This window comes from Lissotriton helveticus, chromosome 7 (assembly GCF_964261635.1).
Source record: "Lissotriton helveticus chromosome 7, aLisHel1.1, whole genome shotgun sequence".
In the NCBI taxonomy this organism is placed as follows: Eukaryota; Metazoa; Chordata; class Amphibia; order Caudata; family Salamandridae; genus Lissotriton; species Lissotriton helveticus.
Genome location: NC_136068.1, coordinates 1,179,759,475 through 1,179,782,367, shown reverse-complemented (window position 1 = coordinate 1,179,782,367; position 22,893 = coordinate 1,179,759,475). Strand labels below are relative to the sequence as shown.

At 48.7% G+C, this 22,893-nt stretch overlaps 1 protein-coding gene across 4 annotated transcripts in view; it reads left to right on the top strand.

The window, feature by feature from the left end:
• Nucleotides 1–22,893, top strand: part of HELZ (helicase with zinc finger) — a 1,775,655-nt gene that overhangs the window by 767,172 nt on the left and 985,590 nt on the right. For 3 of the 4 annotated variants that reach the window (XM_078654320.1, XM_078654322.1, XM_078654321.1), the window contains exon 16: nucleotides 5,500–5,604. In XM_078654320.1, coding sequence (XP_078510446.1) covers nucleotides 5,500–5,604 — 105 coding nt within the window. The remainder of the gene's footprint in view (nucleotides 1–5,499; nucleotides 5,605–22,893) is intronic. The other variant, XM_078654323.1, reaches the window with a different exon arrangement.

The window sequence follows — 22,893 nt, the reverse complement described above, 5'->3', positions numbered from 1 at the left end:
CTTCCCATTGTCCAGACCCGCGAATACTTCTGACAAGATGGTCACCCCTGATGCATACCACCAGGGGTTTCAGAACCAATGCAAATAAGAGTGGTGACGGGGAACACCCCTGATGAGTTCCTCTCCTCAACTGGAATGCGGCGGAGGACCTCCCGTTTACTACCACCTCCTGCGCCCTAGACCCAGTGTATAATAGCCTAACCCATGCACCGAATTTGGGGTCGAACCCCATTTTATCCAGGACTGGAAACATTTATGGTCATTCCACTGTATGGAATGCCATGCGTGCATCTAGGGACATTATTGCTGCGTCTTCTCTAATTGTATCTTTCCTGTCTATAACCGAGTGGAGGTGACGTAGATTAAGTGCTGTGTTTCTTCCAGGCAGGAATACCGATTGGTCCGGGTGTATCCGGTAGGAGAGGTGATGATTAAGCCTGGCCTCCAGAAGTTTAGCCAATATCTTAATTTTGTCACTAAGGAGTGAGATAGGGAGGTAGGAGGTGCATTGATCAGCTGTTTTTTGGAGTTTGTTGATCACTGCTATAGAAGCCAGGCATTGATCCCTACGTAACTCTACAACCCTTACACACTCTGCATACATTTGAAGGAGGTATGGCGCGACTTGGGAGTCCACTGCTGTATATAGTTCGATCGTAAGGCCATTCGGCCCCATAGCCTTTCCAGACTGGAGGCTATGTATTGCAGACCGTACTTCTTCCACCAGTAATATCGCTCTTCATACCTGCTGCGTCTTCGTAGTTCAACACTGATAAGGGTACATCCGCCAAGAGGGGCTTTCAGAGTATACAGTAGCAAAATATGTGAATATTTTTGGCACTGCATTCTTGATAAACAGTCTGCTGTCACATTGCACTTCACCAGAACCAACTCAACTTTGAAGCTATATTCCTGCAATCTTTAAGTCAGCCTAGCAATTTCCACCCTCCACCCCATGGTGATATGTTTGACAAGAGGTTTATGACCTGTCCTTAATGTGAACCAACTACCCCATGCATAGTTCGTAAAATGTTCTGTGTCCCAAACACATGCCAACAATTCTTTCTTAATCACAGCATATCTTCTTTCAGTATCATTAAGGTTTCTTGAGTCAAAAGCCACATTCCCCTCTTCCTTCTCACACCTTTGTGACAACATCACTCCAGTGTCATACACATTAGCATCAAAAGTGATTATATGCTTGGTTCACCCCAAAAGCTTTAAATGTTGGTGCTTCTACAATTTCTTTTATGATGCATTGAAATACCTAGTGTTGCTTATCAGAACATACAAACTCAAAATTCTTTCTTGTCCATTTTTTTTAATTTCCAGTTTTGTGCAAAATCTTTAATAAACTTGCTATGATACTCACACATTCCAGTGAAAGAAAGAAGTTGTTCCCTTATTTCCTGGTGCTGGAGCCTTAACAATGGCATCAACAGTTGATTTTTTTAGGCACCATTGCCTGCTAAACCTAAGACCCGTTCTACAAGGTAGGAGGCAGCTACTGCATCCTTATTTATGCTGAAGTATTACTGTTCAGAATTGAACCCCTGGCCATATGGCCTAGCCCTAGTGAGTTAGGCTTCTCTGATTAGCCCGGTTCCATAGGTGTTGCCTCGATGGCCCTGAAAGCATTTGGTGCTGAGTTAGCTTGTTACTCTCTTCTACCTTTTATGAGTGAGAGAATTCCATGGTGATTGTAAAAGATATGTGTGTGTAATTCTCGAACACATGACCTAACTTAGTGTTCCATTAAAAAAAATGGTATTATTATTTGCTCTCTCCAGAAAATGTTTTGAGTCAGCCTTCACTCTCATCCCAAAAATAAACAAGATGACTAAAACTGCAAACTTATACCTTTTTTCAAGGTCTGATAAAACTCAGTAACCTCATTGGCAGTGAACACCTGAAAACAATGTTCTATGCTGTGTTCATATCCAGAATGCACGTTGGGCACTTCATTGTGGCAGGAGTCCACCAAATAAGCATCATTCCCTTCTCCTCTTGAAGCTGCATTGCACTAATCTATTGCCCTGGCCTAGTTGAACATTATTCAATCACATTTAATCAACATGTTTTAACTTACTGACATTACCGGTGATTTCATATGAGTAGAGGAGCACCAGGGATACACATTGGAGGAATTTACCAAATCTGTGTGAGTGTATCAATAGTAAAGCATCATTGTTGACTTGTATTTTTTCTTTTAATTGATTTCCACTTTAAGCCTTTTTGTTTTGGTAATAGGGCGTCTTTTTAAACACCTTGTTCACAACCTTTGCATATTTGTACGTTATACCCACTGTGGTTTCTCCTTGTTCCTATTTGCTTCCTTTCTTTTTTGTCAAAACATTTTACTGATGGTTAGATGCTACAGATGGCTCAGAGATCCAAATGGAAACAATTAATTAAGCATCCCTTTCAGACCCTACCTAGCCACAATTAATGTCACACAATGCAACAAGGGTTTCATAGCTTAAGACATCTCATAGATATGTTTTCTGGCCACAGACAAAGAAATGCATATATTTCTGCTCAACAGAACTCCAAGTTGGGAGTTACTATTGGTTGCATAGATTAGTAATAACAGATATCTGAAAGAGACACGTTAGTGATAGATTCCTTACCTTAGAATTTCCCCAGGCGTCAGACTGGATCCGGAAATTTTTGCGTAGCAATACCCCCGCGCTCGGCAGGCGTCGTCCGCAGCTCCGCGTCCGTCGTCGGCGCCGGAATGACGTCGTCGGAGTACTTAGACGCCGCCCTCACGCGCGGACGTCAGTTCTTTTTTTTTTTTTCGTGCCAGCTAGCGCAGATCTGGAGAAGCTCTACCCCTTAGTAATTTTTTGACTAAACTTTTTGATCTTTTTGGTCATTTCTCTTCTCGAGTCTTCGACTCCGACGGTGCCGGTAGGGATGCCCGGGTTCAAACCCTGCTCCAAGTGCAGCCGACTGATGTCGGTTACCGACCCACATCGCCGGTGTCTTCAATGTCTAGGCCTCGACCATGACGACCGCACCTGCTCCGACTTCCGGGCCCTGACGTCCAAGGCTAGGCGGAAGCGGTCCCGCAAGCGACTGGAGCTCCGTCAGTCGGCCCCGCGCCGTTCCAGGTCCCGGTCCCACAGGAGGTCGAGGGACCGGTCGTGGGGTCGGAGCCCTCGTAGCTCCGGGAGTCGACATCGGTCTTCGGGATCCAGGTCCTCTGGTAAGAGGCATGAGAGGTCGGAGAGACGTCATTGTTCCTCCGACCCACCCCGACGCTCGCCCGATGCGGCCGGGGTTCGAGTGACACCACCCACGCGGCTCCGACGGAATCGCGGGCGTCGCCACCTGCCCCACACCTTCCGGTCCCTGGGCATGGTGCGACGCAAGAGGAGGTCGAGCGGTACCTCCTGGTCACGAGGTCCCTCCCTCATCAGCCGGGTCCCGTGGCGCCTACGGGCCCAACGGTCCCGGCTCGAGGGCCTAGCGGGTCGAGTGCTTTGGCTCCGACGCCGTCGGGTGCTTTGGCCCCGGCGCCGCCGGCGACTTCGGTCCCGGCGCTGCATGCCCCCACTGGATCCCGTTCCGGATCCAGGACGTCGCCGGTCGACCTCACGACCTCCCCGGCGCCGGCCCTGCGAGTGTCGCCCCCGGCGCCACCTACTGGCGCCGTCCCCGATCCTACCTTCGATTCGGTTGCGGCGCCGCTGGGCGCCGCTCTCGACGTCGTATGGAGATTTCTATTTCCACGAACTGGCCCCATCTGTTGACCCTGAATTGCAGGAGATGGGTGACGAGGGTGACTGGGAGGGGTCTGTGGACCCTCTGGCATAGGAGTGCCAGTCTCAACAGGACTGGACATATGAGCTTGGGGGAGGCCAGTGGAATTGACACTTTGCCAGACACTGGATTTGTCTCCCCTCCCACCGTGGCTACGGAGGAGGGGGCTGCCTACAGTGTAGTGTTGACGCGGGGGGCTAAGGCCTTGGGCCTGACGCTCCCCGTTGCGTCCGTGAAGACTAACCTCCTCACTGAGGTCCTTAAACCCCAAGCATGCTCCAATGAGCCTCTGCTGCCTTTTAATGAGGCCTTGTGTGACCTTCTTGTGGGCACTTGATCCAAGCCCGCCACAGGTCAGCCTGTGGATAGGAACATGTCGAGACGCTATCGCCCGGCCCCGGGCGACCCTTGCTTTTTGTCCACCCATCCCACCCCCAAGAGCCTGGTCATCCAGGCCTCCACTTCCCAGACCGCATTCCCGACGGCTCTGCCCGATCGGGAATCCAAGAGGTACGAACAATTCGGAAAGAAAATGTTCTCGTCCCTGAGCTTGGGACTGTGGTCAGTCAATATTCATGCCTCTTGGGCCGCTACACCGACACCCTGTGGGACACGGTCGCGGACGTGCTGCCACAATGTCCGGAGGAGGCCCGGGCTAAACTCGCCCAAGCCCTTGCGGAGGGTCGGGATGCAGAGCGCTATTCCATCCGGTGTGGGCTGGATACCACGGACTCACTGGGCAGAGCGCGATGGCAACGACGGTGGCGGTTCAACGCCATGCCTGGTTGAGGTCCGCCAACTTTTCGGCCGATGTCCAGGCCACACTCCTGGACATGGCGTTTGATGGCCGTCGCCTATTTGGCGACAAGGCAGACCATGCGCTTCAGTGTTTTAAGGACTCCAGGGATACGGCTATGTCCTTGGGCCTCTCGGCCCCACGCCAGCAAACTGGTGCCTTTTGCTCCTTTCATGACCAAAGAAGGGGCGCTCCCACACGTGCTGCCTGCCACGCACTGCAGATTGCTACACAATGCGGTGGCTGCCGTGGAAACCGCCGTTGCGGCAGTCGGGGACAACGGCGAGGCCAGTCCACACCTTCCCCTGCAGCACCTGCCCAGGTTACTCTAGCGCCAGTCTTGGGAAACCTTCCAGCTCCTGACTGACTCGTCATGAAAGTTTGACCTTATGAATTGGCTGGAAAATCAACTATCTGTTTAAAATAATGTTAAAGACGGCATGTAATATTCGCATGCTTAAGCCTGTTCTAAATCTGAACCACGTCCACTGGCTTGGTTATAGTAACATTCCACATTACTCCTTATGTCCAGAATGGAGCATTCAAGTGCCGTTCATTGGGAAAAGGTATGCGTGACATCAACAGGGTCCTCCTACTGTATCCTACAGTTCTTTATTTTGCGATAGTGTGTTGATAGATGCATGTTGAAAATATAATTTTCATTTTACCCTCATGCTTAGGACCAAAATGTTAAGATCATTGAAGACGTCTCTGTCCATGACAGACTCCGTTTCACTGTCTAAAGTAACTAAAAAATGTGAAATAATAATTATTCATTTTACAAGCGGATGACATGAATTGGGAGTTGATTTTTCTACAGAACATGTGTAATCTGTTTGAAAGAAATTAGCATTTTTAATAGCTCACATTTGCTCTGCTTTCTGGTCAAATTGCTGTGTTAATCAGTGTTTGTTTCTGTTCTTTCTATCTATCAGCAGAGTACTCCTTTGCACCCATTCTAATAGTGCTGCTGACCTTTACATAAAGGACTATTTACATCCCTATGTTGAAGCTGGCAATCCCCAGGCAAGACCTCTCAGGTATATATACTTAAGGACTATTGGTTTTAAATGACTGTTTACTTTGTATGCTCACTGTGTATGTTTTGTAATCAATGTCCTTTGGTCTTCTAATCCACTCCTTAAATTACTAACCCCATATGGAACTGATTTAATCCTCTTTGAATATATAATATTTAGCTTACATCATGTTTTTGGCATGTGCTTACATTGTCATGTATAAGCCAGATAGTGTTTTAAACAATTTTTCTAGCAATGGCTGTCATGAACCGTTAGGTCATTCAAAACTGATACTTCGGACTGTTGATTCTTCTTGGTGGACAACACTGGGTAGCTTTATGTTCTTCCATGTTGGTTCAAAATGGGGGAGCTGGGTACCTCTGGCTGTTAGATTGGACTGCTCCCATCAAATGTTATGGCTGCCTTTGGGGTCTTTATTAAATACACCTAAAGGGTACTGCAACTACAAATTGAAAACATTAGGACATCAACATAAGACGGTGGAGTCCAATGTAGCAATGATAGTTTTATTTAGAAAATACCTCTTTATTTTACAGTCAGTAAATAATTTATCTTAAGTATATCCAACTTTTATCTGCCCCAGTATGTATTATAATGTGTGGTGTTTCCAGCATCCCCTGTGCATCTTGTGTATCATCATAAATTGGATAGGAGACTGCCTTTCAGAATGTATAACTTTATACAGGTTTTCATCCAATATAATGAGAAAGTATGTTTTCTAATTTTTTATCAGTGTATTTCAGTTATTTATGCACTCTTCATCAGGACTTTTGCCTCTTTCTTGATACACCTATATGAAGCCTGATGGTCTAATACTCCTACACTGTAAAAATGGATTGTTATTAATCTAAATATCATTAATCATTAAATATTAATTAAAGTCCTAAACGAGGAATCATTGCATTTTGATAATCTCATTCATAATATTGTAGATATGCATGATGTACTTGTAGGAGACTGGCTCAGTATATAGTGTCCACCTATGGTGAGGCACTGTGCACGGAGTCCAGGCAACCCTTAGTGATAGTGTTTAGGTCCCTGAAAACTAAAGCTCTTAAGGGGTAGCTGTGGAGATCAGCTGAGGCTTATCCAGGAGGGTGTAAATCAAATGCATGTACTACCTTAGTCTGTAAGTAAGCTTTTCACTCAAGAAAGAACCACACGAGGTGAGTAGAAAAATACTTTATATTACTGCACCCTAGACAGTAACTTGGTATCAATTACACAAAAGAAATACTTAGAGAAGAGATATGTTACATAGAACAACCAATAGGGCCCCACTGGGAGGCAAAACCATATACTAAATTAGTGGAATGTGGAATAGGTATAAAACAGGAGTAGTACCTAAGGTTGGAGGACCCCAGAGGAAGGAAAGAACCACTTAAAGTGAGCGGCCAGGGACCCCAAGGCATGCGGGCGCAGAGTGGTTACATCGGGTCAGATGTCCATAGGACAACACAGGTAAATCGCGGTTTGGATTTTAGAGTTCTAGGACCCTTCCCAAAGTGCCCCGAAGGAACCACTTGGAGGAAGGATGGTTGGAGACTCACCCCACCGGAGGATACCCATAAGAGATCGATACCTGCACCAGAGAGCGGTACATAGGGGTGAAGTGATGTCGAAAAACTCTGTAGACACAAATGGAGGGTTGTGAAAGTTTTGCAGCTACAGTGTCTCGTGGACAAGGCTAGCAGAACCAGGATGAAGAATTCAGACACCAAGAACCTGAAAGCAGAGGGGGCAGAGTGCAGACCATCCGGAGGTGACCAGGAGGCATGGCAACACAACACCAGCCCTGGTTGAAGGTTCTTGCTGAGTTCCTGTGGGAAGAAATAACACCCGTGAAGACCAGGTGCCTCTCACGACATGTCCCATGCCGGTCGATGAGTGCAGGATGGTCAATGGCCAGCAGGACCACCAACACGCTTTGTCAAATGCAAACAACGGTTCACGGGTGAAGATGCAGGGATTAAGACCCGCAAGGTCAGTGGAGGATGCGGAGGGCAGAAATAGACGCAACAACATCCGCGTCATTGGTTTGCTGGAGCCCAGTGAGGGTGCCAAGGCGGTAGACTTCATGGAGGCATAGCTCAGGGACAATGTGGCAGCAGAGGGGCTCTCCCCGTACTTTTGTGTCGAACGGGCCCACAGAATACCAACCAGGACCATCTAAACCAGGCGCACCACCTCGCCCGTTAATAGTGAAAACCCTGAATTATAGGGACCGTGATACGCTGCTACAAAAGGCGAGAGAACTATCACTGATCCAAGTTTGAGAACCACCGCATCTGATTGTACCCTGACTACACCAGCATGGTTCAGAGGCAAAGATCGTCCTACCAAGCTGTCAAGAGGAAACTCCAAAAGGCACAACTCAGATATGCGCTCCTGTATCCGGCCAGGCTGAAGGTTATTTACGACAAGAAGACGACTCACTTCTTCGAGAGCCGCGCAGACGCTGAGGAATGGTTTGAAGTTATGTGCCTCGGAACCAGCCAGAGCAGCCACTCTGATCTCTCCTCACAGAGCTCCGGCGGGCCCTCGAATCCAGGATCTGGCCGCATCCAGACTTCTTCTCGGGGAAAAGGAGGCGCAGGACCATCGCGTTAACAACGCCGGGACCAGGAGAGAGCTCTTGCCGTTGCAGGGGCCTTTCGCGAAGACTCCAACAAGATCCACACGGATTTGGAGGACAGCACCCTGAACTCGGACTCTGAACATAGTATAACGCTTTTCCCAACGATTACTCCCAGAGCGGCGGACGACATAATCGATAATTGATAGATGGCAAGACCACCCAACAGGCTTGACACACTTCCGGAACTGAGTTTAGAGAAGTGCTGAGGCGGATGCCACAGACTGCAATCCCCTAATTCCCTTGTATCCTTTTTCTCTGTGTTTTTACATTTGAGCATTGTCATTTTGTTGCTAACCATTGTTGGGATGTGGTAGGTCGAGGACTTAGTTAAGATTGTGCACCGGGACTGCCTCTCTCTGCAGACGTGTAGACTTTGCGTTGCACGGCTCCGAGGCTAGAGTGTATAGGAGCATTACCTGCGGAAAGCTATTTCTGACATGTCTAATTAACACCCCCCCTCGGCTGGGCCTCGTAGAGCCACCAGGCAGCCTACCTTACTGTATTTGGGACCATGAGCAATGGCGACGACCCCCCAAAAAGCGTATGCACAGTTATTAGTTTTATGATTCTTGTGACTTGTTGTTGGGCCCAGTGTAGTGCATGCGCTGAGTCATGTATTGTTTATGGGAATGGGCCTCCTGGTCGGTATCGATATTTCAGCTCCATACACCTGGGAGCTGCTTGCTATATACAATGCCATGCCAAGTACTACTCCCACCTTAGGGTCTTATAACCTAATTACATGGAATGTTCGTGGGTTGGGTGAAGTCCAGAAGCGTCATCTAGTACATGCCTTCCTCCTTAGGCGCAGGGCACACATAGTATTCTTGCAGGAATCCCACTTCACTGACTCGGAGACACAAAAAACTCACAAAAAATAGAGGGGTCAGAAATACTACACTAACTACTCTGCATTTGCCAGGGGAGCAACTATCTGGATGAGTCACGGGGTCCGCTTTGTTGAACTGGAGCACTGGGTTGATGATCAGGGGCGGTACATACTGTTAAAAGGCACACTAGATAGAACCTTGGTGATCCTGGGCAGTGTTTATGCCCCAAATTTTTAACAGGACCGCTTCCTGCACCGGCTGGGTGAGGCGCTGGTGGACTGGGACGGTATCCCCTAGGTGTTGGGAGGAGACTGGAACGCTGTCCTGGATATTACCCTAGATAGATCTCACCCCCCCCCCTTCAGGGTACGATGGACAGTAAACTGACTGACATATTTGCTACCTGGGCTAACGGATGGGCGCTCTCTGATGCATGGCAATGTCTTCACCCTATTCATAAAGAATACTCCTTTTACTCCCCAGTCCATGGTCTTCATACAAGGATTGACAGATTCCTTTGCTCTAGATCCTGTATTATACAGGTCTGCCAATCCACATACCTAGCTAAAACTTTCTCCGATCACAACCCCTTAGAGCTCACACTTAATTGGGGGAAGGTACCCACTCCAGTGCCCACTTGGAAGTTGCACCCACAATTATTGGAGGATGGCCCATTTCGGACAGCCCTTTCCAATACTATCACTACTTACCTGGCTGAAAATTGGAACACAGCCTCTTCTAACCTGAGTGGAACGCACTGAAGGTGGTGGTGCGAGGAGCATCTATAGGTCAATTAGTAGGGGCACGGCAAGAAACACACCATAAATTACTTAGAGTCGAACAGCAGCTGACTACGCTAGAACAAGTAGTGGCAAACCCAGACAAAAAAGAAGAGCTGCAGACTGCCCCTATTGAACACGCCGAAATGCTAGAAACACTGAACAATTGATTATAGGGCATTCCTGCAACGCAAACACACTGAGGCTGACTGGTCCGACACGCTGCTAGCCCACATCGTCCGGGATAGGCCTGACCCACCGGTCATCACTAGCATTCGTACACCTACTGGACGTATAGTCCATACTCAACAAGAAATAAACTCGGCCTTCCAAGATTACCTTACTACACTTTATGCTGCGCCCACACCGGTGGAACACTCCTCCATTACTGAATTCTTGCAGGATTTACCCATCCCGGTACTTCCTGATGAGATACGAAAAGGGATGGACGGTCCTATAACTCAACCGGAAATTCGAGCTGCGATAAAAGGGCTAAATCATAATAAAGCACCTGGGATGGACGGGCTACCCAATAAGTTCTACCACACATACTCGGAAACTCTGGTACCCATGCTATAACTAGTATATAAAGCTGCTTATGAGGGTGGACATCTACCACACTCCATCATGCAACCACTGGTCACATCCATACCTAAGCCGGGCTGTGACAGCCAGGACTTGCCTAATTACAGACCCCTCTCCCTACTGGCTACCGAATAATTTTTTTTAAGTAAGGCTCTCGCCATTCGCATACACACTGACCAGTGCAGATTTCTGTCGAATCGAAGCACATCTCTCAAGACCAGGCGGTTACATTATGTAACTAAGGCCACACCGAGGGCTTACCAGTCTGCGGGTTGTATAGCACTTGACCTCCGACAGGCCTTTGATTCCCTCTCGTGTGACTATATGTTCATAACTCTCCAACGGTTTGGGTTTCCGGAAACATTTCTCAAATGGGTACGCCTATTATATACGTCCCTCACAGCCCAAGCCCGTACAGGGGGGTACATCTCTAACCAATACACAATCAATAGAGGTATGCGACAGGGATGTCCATTATCCCCACTTTTGTTCGTCCTTGCACTGGAGACTCTGGCTATTGCACTCCGAGAGTCGGCGGAACGACTGGGCATGCCTTGTCGATGGTGCGACTCACTTAACGTCCATCAATGCTGATGACATTTTATTGTATTTAAGGAACCTGACGGCTGAGAATTCCCCCTCCCTGATATTTTCGCCACCTTTGACCGCCTCTCTGGTTTGGCCATTAACCCAGGGAAATCTATGGCATTCTTTTTCCAGGACATACAATACCCAAATAGTTTACGGTTTGGCTATTATGCCTTGCCAGTGGCTCCCACAACCTTCAAATACTTAGGGATTCAAATCTACAGAACACAAGGGGATCAAATCTAAGGTAACCTGATGCGAGCACATAACGGCTCTCCGTGCTAGTGCGACCTTCTGGTCCTCTCTGCCATTGTGTAGGGTGGTTTTGGCGGTGTTTGGGTCTTTGGTGAGGGATAGGATCAGCTGAGTGTCGTCTGCGTAGGAGATAATGTTGAGGTTGTGTTGGCGCGCGATGGATGCGAGGGGACTCATGTATACGTTGAAGAGGGTGGGACTGAGTGAGGATTCTTGGGGTACGCCGCAGATGACTTCGGTGGCCTCTGATCTAAAAGGGGGGAGGCGGACTCTCTGGGTTCTTCCGGCGAGGAACGAGATTATCCAGTCTAATGCTTTTCCTTGTATTCCGACGTTGCTGAGGCGTTGTATGAGGGTGCTATGACAGACCGTGTCGAAGGCTGCGGAGAGGTCAAGTAGGATGAGGGCAGCAGTTTCTCCGTTGTCCAGTAGAGTTCGAATGTCGTCTGTTGCTGCGAGGAGGGTGGTCTCGGTGCTGTGTTTGGCTTGGAAGCCGGACTGTGAAGGGTCGAGGGATTTGTTGGATTCAAGGAAGGCGGCTAGTTGACTGTTGACGGCTTTCTCAATGACTTTGGCAGGGAAAGGGAGGAGCGAAATGGGGCGGTAGTTCTTAAGTTCAGTGGGGTCCGCTGTAGGTTTCTTCAAGAGGGCGCTGAGTTCGGCGTGTTTCCAGTTTTCCGGGAAGGTGGCGGAGTTGAGGGAGCAGTTGATGACGTCTCGGAGATGGGGTGCGATAATGGAGTCTGCTTTGTTGAAAATGTGGTGGGGACACGGGTCGGTTGGCGATCCTGAGTGAATGGTGTTCATCAGGCGGATGGTGTCTTCAGTGGTGATTGGGTTCCAGGCGTAAAGGTTGTTGGAGGGGGGTTTTAGTTCGGAGGTAGGTGGGGTGGGCTGGTCTCCAAAGCTGTTATGTATGTCGACGATTTTGTTGTGGAAGAACGAGGCTAGAGAGTCGCAGAGGTCTTGGGATGGAGTGATGTCGTTGGTGCCGGCGGTGGGGTTGGTAAATTCTTTGACGATGTTGAATAGTTCTTTGCTGTTGTGGGCGTTGTTGTCGAGTCGATCCTTGAATGCTGATTTCTTGGTGGATCGGATCAGTTGGTGGTGTTTGCGTGTGGCGTTCTTGAAGGTGGTCATGTTGTCAGTGGTTGGGTTTTTTCGCCAGGCTTTCTCGAGGGTGCGACAGATCTTCTTGGATTTCTTAAGGTCGTCATTAAACCAGTGGGCTTTTTTGCTGCCTTGTTTGATTTGATGGTATTTCAGGGGTGCTAATTCGTCAGCGCTGTGGGTGATCCATTGTGTGAGGTTGGTGGCTGCTTGGTTTGGGTTCGATGATTTTCCTACTTAGCGGCCAAGACCTGGAATTCCCTCCCCACCCACCTCCGCCTCACACAGAACCACCTCTCCTTCAGGAAGCAACTAAAAACTTGGATATTTGATAAGTAAAGCTCCCCCCCTCCCTCAAGCGCCTTGAGACCCTCTGGGTGAGTAGTGCGCTATACAAATTCAAACTTGACTAACTTGACTTGATTGTCAGTGATGGGCCGTATCGCCATCTCAAAGATGGTGATGCTCCCTCGCCTACTATACTACTTTGTGATCCTACCGGTCGTACTCCCACTGTCTATTTTTAAAACACTGGATACACTGCTGAGAGATCTCATCTGGGGAAAGGGCCACAGAATGAGTCTACGGAAACTCCAACTGGGGACGGGCAGTGGTGGACTGGGAGTACCTGATTTCAGAGCCTATTACTACGCTAGTCAACTCCAATGGCTGTCTTTCTGGACAGCGGGGAGAAACTTACAAGAGGTCGGGCTCACACAGAGAGGTCTGGACCAGGGCGCACTGCACTCCTTGCTCTTACCTAAGACCAAAATTCCCCAGAGACAGCCCCCCCTATTACAGACGGCCCTGCACTGCTGGAAGAAGGCACTGGGTTATACCCCCCAGGTAGTCCCCTCTTCGTCAAACATTCCCCTCCTAGGCATACCCACCCCGCAGGGTAGACTCACGAAGGCTCAGATACTGGACTGGCTGGAGGCAGGGGTGGAGAACGTTGGGGCGTTCTTTGGTGATGGCAGCCTATTAGACCACGACTCCTTCCTGCAGCGTACGGACGCACCAGCTCGACTATACTTACTACACGCTACCATATCCCACTACATAAAAAGCACATGGTCCCTACAGCGCAGTGAACCCCCACAACATGACCTGGTACAGCTCTTATACTACATGGGTAGGGGGGGACACTTACTACATTGGTTATATACAGGTATGAGGGCACACTCTGCGATTACACTTACCTCACTTAGAGAACAGTGGTCTGAGGTCTCAACTGTGGAGATTACAGACAAAACATGGCAGAGCATGCTCGATCACCCAAAAAGAGTCTCCTGTAATGACAAACTAAAATACATCCAGACTATGGTTCTTCACAGATCGTATCTCACCCCCAAGCGGATTCACTGCATGTTCCCCGACGCCTCACACCGTTGTCCCCGATGTCAAGGAGATGAGGCTGACTTCCTCCACATGCTGTGGTCCTGCCCTCGCCTCCGGGGTTTCTGGGAGAGGGTTCGTCAATCCCTGTCTGAAGTCACACATATTCCTCTATCGGATGAGGCCTTGTCCTGCCTCGTGGGCCTCCGCAGACGATCGAAGGTCCAGAAGGTACTACTGAAGTTAACTGAATTGGCCCTCATATTAACAATTAGAGCCCTCACCAGGAGATGGAAATCCCCTAGATGTCTAACATTATCCAGCTGGCAAGATGACATGGTACAAATGGGGAAAGGCCGAAGGTGCAGCCCTTCAGAGAAAAGAAGTAAGGGGCCTTCGAAAACAACCCATTTCCATGGCCTGGGAAATCATGCTACAAGAGTTCGAATTGCTTGACCTACTGCCCCCAGGGGATGCCTCGACCCCATAATACTTAGCCACACTCACATTGGCCTCCAGAAACTGATGATCGAAATTCACAGCTACGCAATGGAAAATAACCTAAAAATCAATCTAAGCAAAACGCATACGATGTCGATCAATACCAAGAACAAACATCAGAAGCCCTGGACTCTAGGCGGCCAAAAAAGTAGAGCCTTCGCGCGAATATAAATACTTGGGGCTCATCTTCGACAGCGACGGCTCATTTATCCGGCAGATGGAGGAAACCAAAAGAAGAGGGGCCTTGATCGCCATCACATTGAAAAACCTTGCAAACCAACTAGCAGGGCCAACCCTGACACCATACCTAAAAGTCATTCAGGCCAAATTGCTCCCCTCAATTTCCTACGGCAGCGAGGCATTACGAGGTAGAGACTCCAGGAACCTAGATACCATCCAGGTAAAAGCATATAGAACCCTGTTCTCACTTCCGTCTTACACCTTGCCTGCCCAAATAAGGCTGGAGTTTGGCCTAATAAAACAAGACCTTGCAAGACAAGGAGCTTATATTATCTGCTGCCACAAACTCCGCTCTGCCTCCAACGACACCTTAAACGTGACGCTGTGGCAAGACATACAAAGCAGGGACGTATCCCAAGCACGCTCCTTCCTGAAGGCAGCATTGGGGGCTGTCAAGGCTGCCTCACTCTGGGCCATGCAACTGGGGCACAACCAGTTTAAAAAAGCGGTCTGGAATAACGTAAAAACTCTTTCCCTAAAAGAAACAATGCGTGGATGACACTGAAAATGTACAAATCCCTGAGTCCACAACTTTACTTCAGCCAGGGCTACCCAAAAACCACTAAACTGAAGTTTTTGAAATATAGGCTGAGGATCTTGCCTACCAGAGAGCATCAACCACCATGGCTAAGGAGCAATGACCATGAAGTCTGTCCGCTCTGCAATCTAGCAACGGGTGACATACTTCACTTGACCTGTCTTTGCGAAGAACTCCGACAAGCCCGCTGACAGCTACTAAGGGACCAGTTCAAGCAGTTAGGGACCAGCGCAGGCAGGCTGTTCTTGCATGCTTGAACCCTGCGAACATAAAACTGAATTGCAGATATGTTACGTATCTCACCACAATAGAGCAAAGATTATCCAATTTCCAACCTGCGGCAAGCACTGGTTCCGGCACCTAACGGTCGAACTTTGGGCCTAGGAAAAAACTGAAAGATAGATTCTTTAGGTCACTTACCGCACATACTTTGAAACGACAATTATACAGACTTCTTTTTTATCACATTTTAAAAACTTGTTTAAATGTAACGATTGTACTGGTTTTAATTAACTATACATAATAAAATGTATCTTTATCCATAATACACTTAGTCAGAATACGACTCGTTCAGGATGGGTTTCGGGACCCTGACCTACAAGTCACGTTCCATGTTCACGGCGGACACCCCATACACCGCATTGCTGGCACCCCTTTCAGACCCTAATGACCAATGTAGACATCGACCGACCAGAAGCAGGGATTCGGTGGGTTAGGGTGGGAGGGGACATGGTTTGAATCTGTTGTTCATGTTGACTAGAAATGTAACTACTTTATGCCACGCGTTTATCCGTTATACCTGCAATGGGTTGTTGCTTACATTACCTACTGATACCATTATCCTCTGTTTCTTGTTAATCATTACGGAAGGAATAGGGCAGATTCAGGACATATATCTGCTGTAATTACTGTAAGTCCAAAACAACTGTATATACATGCTGTTCCTTGCATTGACTTTGATATTACGGTCATTAATAAAGTATGTTAAAAAAAAAGACCTGCAAGGTCGGAGGGACTAACCCAGCAAGGGTAAGTCAGGACCGGCCCTCAGCACGATGGAGAGCTAGAAAGAATCGATGAAGCCCCCTTGAGGACCCACTGGCAACAGGCACAGGAGGTTGCAAGGAAACCCCAGTAGAACACGAGGCAAGAGATGCCAGCAGGATGACGTGCTTGGAGCTGTGCAGTCCTGGAGGCTCTGGCTGCTTGGAGCTTGACGAACTTCCATGAAGAGAGCCAACATGCCTTGGCAAACGACAGACGCTGTGCACAGGGAGGCTTTCACTGTTGGCTGGAGAGGAATTAGTCTGTCAGCTTGCAGGGAAGACTGGTCAGGCCTCTGGAGAATCAACAAACCACCACCTGTGGTGCAGAGCCAGTGGATGTCTGTGGCACAAGAGGATCAGCTAACCGGTCATCAACGTGAAAGGGCCTGCGAATGCAGGGAAAAGACTTCTTTCCTTCGAGGGAGATTCCTTCATGCTGGGGTGGAGGCGTAGTCCTTGGTGACTCATAGGATACACAGCCACAGAGTAGCAGATCTTTGGAAAATCACAGGGACAAATATGCAGCAGGATGCTTCCTACCAGGAGCAGTCTTGTTGTGGGTCCTGGCTTGAGTTCCAGTGTCCACCAGCAGAAGAGTTTTTGAATAATCTTCAGACGACAGGCAGCCGGTTCCAGAAATTGTTGTTTGGACGGATCTAAGGACCTACCCTCAGGGGAGCCCTTACGTAACTCCATAAAGGGGAAGAACCTCTTCTGTGGCAAACCACCTATCAGAGGAGGGGGGGTCAGGGACGCTATTCAGATGTCCTCTTCAGTCAGATGCTCCCAGGGGCTAAGATACAACATGGCAGAATCAAGAGGCCTCCTGGAGGAGCTCGGGAGCACCTCCCTGGGGAGGGGCTGGACAGGGGGATGGACATTCCCCTGTCATTTGTGTGGTTTTGTGCCAGCAGGAGCCAAGGGCTCCTGGACTGGGTGAAACTAGTTTATGCAAGGGAGCACCAAATATGTCCTTCAATGCGGTCTGGTGGTGCTCTGAAGCCCCCCACCCTACCTAATTCTAAAGGAGAGGTGGTCACACCTCTCTGTAGCAGGGAATCTTTGATCAGCTTCTCCTGCCCGAGTTAGGCTCATCAGCAGGGGAGCGGAACACTCTCTGATGCTTGCAAAAGCGCTGGCTGGCATGCAGACCCTGAATGTCTCACAGAAAAGGGGGTTCCCAGTACATGGTATCATACAACTAACACTGGAATTGCTTTAGTTGCATGGTTCCAACATGTTGGAGGCCAAACCTATCTAGGTTTGGGGTAGCCATTATGTAGCTCGACATTCCAGTGCCCTCAACATACCTGAAGATGGCTGCCCAGCACTTACAAAGCCCAGGGAATGGAGTCTGGGGTATGTAGGGATACCTCTGCTCATGCAGGGGTACCCACACACTAACTAGAATCTAGAATCCCAGTCCTGAGGCGGAAGCCGGGAGCTGGCGGTACGCTACGATTGTATTTTAAAATTGTGTGTTTCACTAGCTTTATTGTGATTTTTTTTGTTTATTTTAACAAACAAAGCCTACCTGACCTCATTTAGGGTGGAAACCCACTGCCCGCATACCACTCAGCCGACTTGAACGCAGCAGCGGTAATTGTTTGTTTAGCGGCCGCCATCGCCGGCGTGCTCGCTGACCACGCCCCCTTGAGGCCACGCCCCCCCCTCACTTTTAAATATGTGCATAGGCAGGAAGCGCAGCGGGCGAGCGCAGCGGGAGCGCCTAAGGCAAGCCCGTCTGCGCCCGTCCGCGCCCCGGCAGCGCACAGGGCCAGGCACCCTGCCGAACCCGCACTGTATGGAGCCACCCCCCCTATCACGTACAACACAGACGAACTGAGAGCCTTGAATCACAACCCCTTATGCAACGGCGCCCATTGGAACGTCTTAGACTTCACTTCACGAACCTGTCCGAGATGTCTTTTTAAATTTAATCCCTCTGATCCTTCCTTCCCCCAGTCTAATACAGCGGGTGAGTAACCTATTCAGGCTGCTCCTTATCAACGCCCGCTCCCTATCAAAGCATTCAGAGGAAGTACATGAATTTATCATCGACAAAGACCTTGATATCCTATTTATCACGGAGACGTGGCTGAACGAGAGCTGCGCCCCAGTGGTCGAGCTGGCTGTCCCTAGAGGGTTTAAGATCACCAGACTGGACCGTGATAAGGGTAGGGGAGGAGGTTTAGCCGTGATTTATAAGGAGAAGTGGCCACTGAGGAAAGAATGCACAGGGAGGATTGAGGATGGAGAAGCTTTGGAATTCTCCCTAGCACTGTCCCCCCAATTTACCTTAGGGGGGTCTGCTGATTTATCGCCCACCGGGTCCTCTAGGCACTTTCATCAAATCCCTGGAGGAGGTCGCCATCCAACGAGCGCTCAGATTCCCACACTTCCTAATGTTGGGAGACTTTAACTTACATATGGATACGAACCTTGCTCCCGGAGTAAAAGAGCTGAAAGAGATTTGTAGCCTGGCCCAGATGGTTCAACAGGTGCGATCTGCCACTCATGTAGGGGGTCATTGTTTAGATCTGGTATACTCTAACTTTAACATCTCGGTAGATCCACCCTACCCTATCACATGGTCAGACCACTATCCAGTTCACTTTTCTTGGGATATTAACAACACCTGTGTGTTACCCACACCCAAGCCTGGGGAACTCCCTAGAAGAATTAATATTCCGGATTTGGTGGAGGCCCTTACCCACTCCACCCCAATGAAAGCACAAAACTTGGATGAAGCCGTAGACAATTTTTCATCCTGGATAGACTCTTCCATTAGGTCACTACCAGAGAGCAAAGGAAAAAACAACCTTGGGCCACCCCCTCATCCCCCTGGTATACTGAACAATTAAAGATTTTAAAAGTAGGATGTAAGGCGCGAGAGCGAGTTTGGAGAAAGAGTTATTGTTCCACTGCTAAATCGGAACTCCGTGCAGCCCAAAAAAGCTACTACGCAGCGGTTAAAACAGCTAAGGGGGAATTCTACGCGGCTAGAATTCTTAAAGCTAAGAACAACAGCCGAGAAATTTTCTCCATAGTTAAAAGCTTCACAGCCCCTGTAGCAGAGAAGATACCAGCCCCGATCTCCACAGACTGGTGTGAACAACTATCCACTTTTTTCATTGAGAAAATACAAAAAATTCAAGATAGTTTGAATACCTACGATCAGCCACCTTCCCCGCAAATCGATCAATTTTTAATTAATCAACCACCCTCACCTTCACTATGCCTAGTAACAAAGGTCAAAGCTGAGCTGACCAAATTTACTTACGTTGAAGAGAGGGATGTGATGACCATATTAAAAACTCTGAAGTCGGGGTCCCCTGCATATCCTTGCCCCGCAAGGGTCTCGAGTGGAGTAGCTGAAGTTATTACCCCGATGGTCACTGCCCTGGTTAATGAGTCCCTAGCTTCAGGAACGGTGCCCTCCAAGTGGAAACCAGCCAAACTCCTCCCTTTGATTAAAAAAAACCACCGCAGATCCATTGATTACATCGAACTACAGGCCCATATCCCTTCTCCCAGCCCTTGCCAAAGTTTGCGAGAAGGCCGCATTCCGGCAACTGGAAAGGTTCGTGGAATCCTCAGAGGCACTTCACCCAGCCCAATCAGGGTTCCGTACCTCTTTTAGTACAGAGACTGCACTTGTGGAGATGGCAGAGGCCATCAGGGAATGCCTAGACGGAGGCGGCAGAGCGGCCCTAATTTTATTGGACCTCTCTGCCGCGTTCGATACGGTGCCCCACCTCCAGCTTCTATCTAGGCTGGAGGATATCGGCATCTCTGGCACGGCACTAGGATGGATCAGGTCTTTTCTATCTGAACGGTCCCAACAGATCTGGCTACCTCCCTATCACTCTTCTAACCGAAGGGTAGAGACTGGAGTACCACAAGGGTCGACCTTGAGTCCCCTTCTATTCAATGTTTATTTAACACCTCTGATCCGGCTGGCAGAGAACTTGGGAGCAAAGATTATGGCATATGCCGACGACACCCAACTTCTCTTCACCTGGAATAAGGAGAACATATGTACTTCAGGTGTCCGCCAATGCCTATCCTCTGTATTTGCTTGGCTAGCTAGAGCATGCCTCAAATGCAACGAGGACAAATCAGAAATCCTGCTCTACGGCCAGTTTCCCACTGACTTTAAGGAGTCTATTTGGCCCAGCGAATCAACATGCCCCACGGGAGAGAGTGGGATTGCCAAGAATCTGGGTATCTGGTTTGGAGCCGACTTGTGTTTTCGTGACCAGATCTCGAGACTGGCGGGGACTTGCTTTGGAACCCTGACCACTCTTCGCAGATTCTTTCCCCTTCTCCCCCAAACGGCCAAAGAAACGGTAGCCAGAGCACTGGTGCTCGCCCGTCTGGACTACTCGAACGCCCTTTACATCGGGGCACCTGACTTCCTGATTAGAAAACTACAGGTAGTCCAGAATGCAACGGTGAGACTCATCTATAACATCCAGAGGAGACTCAGCGTTCGCAAACAACTGAAGGAGCTTCACTGGCTTCCAGTGGCCCAAAGAGTGCGCTTTAAAACTCTGGTCCTCGTCTATAAAGCCCTGCATGGACCATGCCCTCCCTACCTGGCCAAAAGATTTACCATCTACCTTCCGACCAGACAGCTGCGATCTACCTCTAGAAAGCAGGTGGTCGTCCCCAGATTCAAAAGAGTTCGCCTGGGGGGACAATCTCTGACGGTAAAGGGAGCTCAGATGTGGAACGCCCTGCCTGATGCTCTTAGACATGCTCCCAACCTGATCAATTTTTTAAAACTGCTAAAAACTCTTTATAGATCATGAATAGCTGATTTCCTAATTATTCTGATTCAGTTTCATCCCCGCGCCAGGACAGTCTTGACTAACGGAGCGCGTTATAAATCTATATATAACATAACATAACACTTAGAACCATGCACCCTGACCTTGGACTGAAAGAGCCTACCTTAGGGGTGACTTATTGGTCAAAACAGGCAAAATTTGGGGAATCTATGCCAGAAAGATCATACTTTCCTACATCTAACCCTGTCCTCCCAACAAAAGAAAGACGATAAGACCAACCTTGTCCAGTTGAGTCATAATTTTCTAAGTGCAAATATCTGTAAAGTCCGTCTCCTTTGGCGTGGTTACTCCCAGGTCTATGTTCCACTGAAAAGTCCATCCCCTGTAGGGAAATGAAATGGACCACCTCAAAAATGTGGGATTGCTAATAAAAGCCACTGGTTGATCTTGGCCCTCTTGATTAAGTTGTGATAACACTGCTCATATTCCTATCTCAGAGTCATCTCTCTGGACAATGAATTTTTTGGAATATTCAGAGCTAAATATATGGCCGCCTTCAGGGAATCAAAGACCTCTTGACATCTAACTGTCCAATTCACCTTTTTACGCATCTTCTTAGAGGTGAGTTCATAAAGGGGAGTCACAATGAACCCGTAACCCTTAACAAATCTTCTGTAGCACCCAGTCAGGCCCATAAAAGCTCTGACCCGAGCCTGGGTAGTTGGAGCAATCCAATCTTCAGTGGTTTGGATTTTTCTCCCCATTGGTCAAACTTGCCCTCCATTTAACAGGTGGCTCAGGTACAGAACTTTGCTCTGCCCTATTTGACACTTACTAGCCTTGATAGTGAGGCCTGCCTTCTGCAGGGCCTCAAATACATTTCTGAGGTGGACCAGGTGATCCTCCCATGTGGAGCTAAAGACAGCTACATCAACAAGATCTGCTGCATTAAAATTTTCTAGACCTGAGAGGACTGTATTCACCAGCCTCTGAAATGTGGCAGGTGCATTCTTCAAACAAAAGGGTAAACTGAAAATGCCTTCCAGGGGTTGATAATGCTCTCTTAAGTTTTGCAGTATCTCAGAGTCTGATCTTCTAATAGCTTTCACTCAGGTCAAAAATGCTGATATATATAGCCAAAGTACAGATCCCACTCATCCAGTCATGAGGAGTCATGTGACCCCCTAGTTGAGGGTGTGGTCGCCGACTTCAGATCCGGTCCCTGCTTTCTTCCTGCTCGAACCTGAATTTACAGATCTATCGGCGATACCACAGCCGGTCCAGACCTTCAAAGAGGCTATTCTGTAAATTGTTGGTACCTCACCGAATCCTGCGAATCTATGAGGGCACCAGTCAGTCTACCCCGGCGGATTCTTCCCTGATGCACCTTCCTCACGACTCAAGTCCAGGCTCAGTCCCGACCTTGTGGCCGACACTCACTTCTAGGCCGTATAAGGTGTCACAACTGGTGCTGGAGCCCTGATCTTCGATGCCGGAGAAGGAGTCAGTAGTCCATTCTGACTCGTAAACGAATTAGTTGCAACCTACCCCAAATTCACAACCATTTCACCTTAGGAATGTTCAAGTTTAGAGATGCTTCCCATAAATTATGGTTACTAGACCCCAATGACAATAGTGATGATTCTCAGGTAAACAATGAAAACCTCATTCTAGACTTAAAGGAGGCCAATGGTCTTGACACTGGCCTCCATTCTCCTTGTCCATCTATGGAGGTGTCTGCCTCATTTGCGATGGTTATTCGCTGAGCAGCAGAATTTTTACCCCTTCAGTTGCTTACAAGATTTCGGAGGGGACTCATTGCGCCCGGCGACAGGTGTTAAGTGCCTCGTGAGGCAGTGTGAGGCGCCGTAGATTGAAATGACCGTGGCCGCATGGCTGAATACCTGTTCCAGAGCGGTGGCTCCTACTGAAGAAAGGCTGGCTCAGTGCATAGCGACTAACGGTGCAGGCGTTTGGGACTGAGCAGTAGACTTTGGCGCTGCGGAGAAATTAGAAGGCCGCTGAGTGATATTGCACCGGGTCTGCAA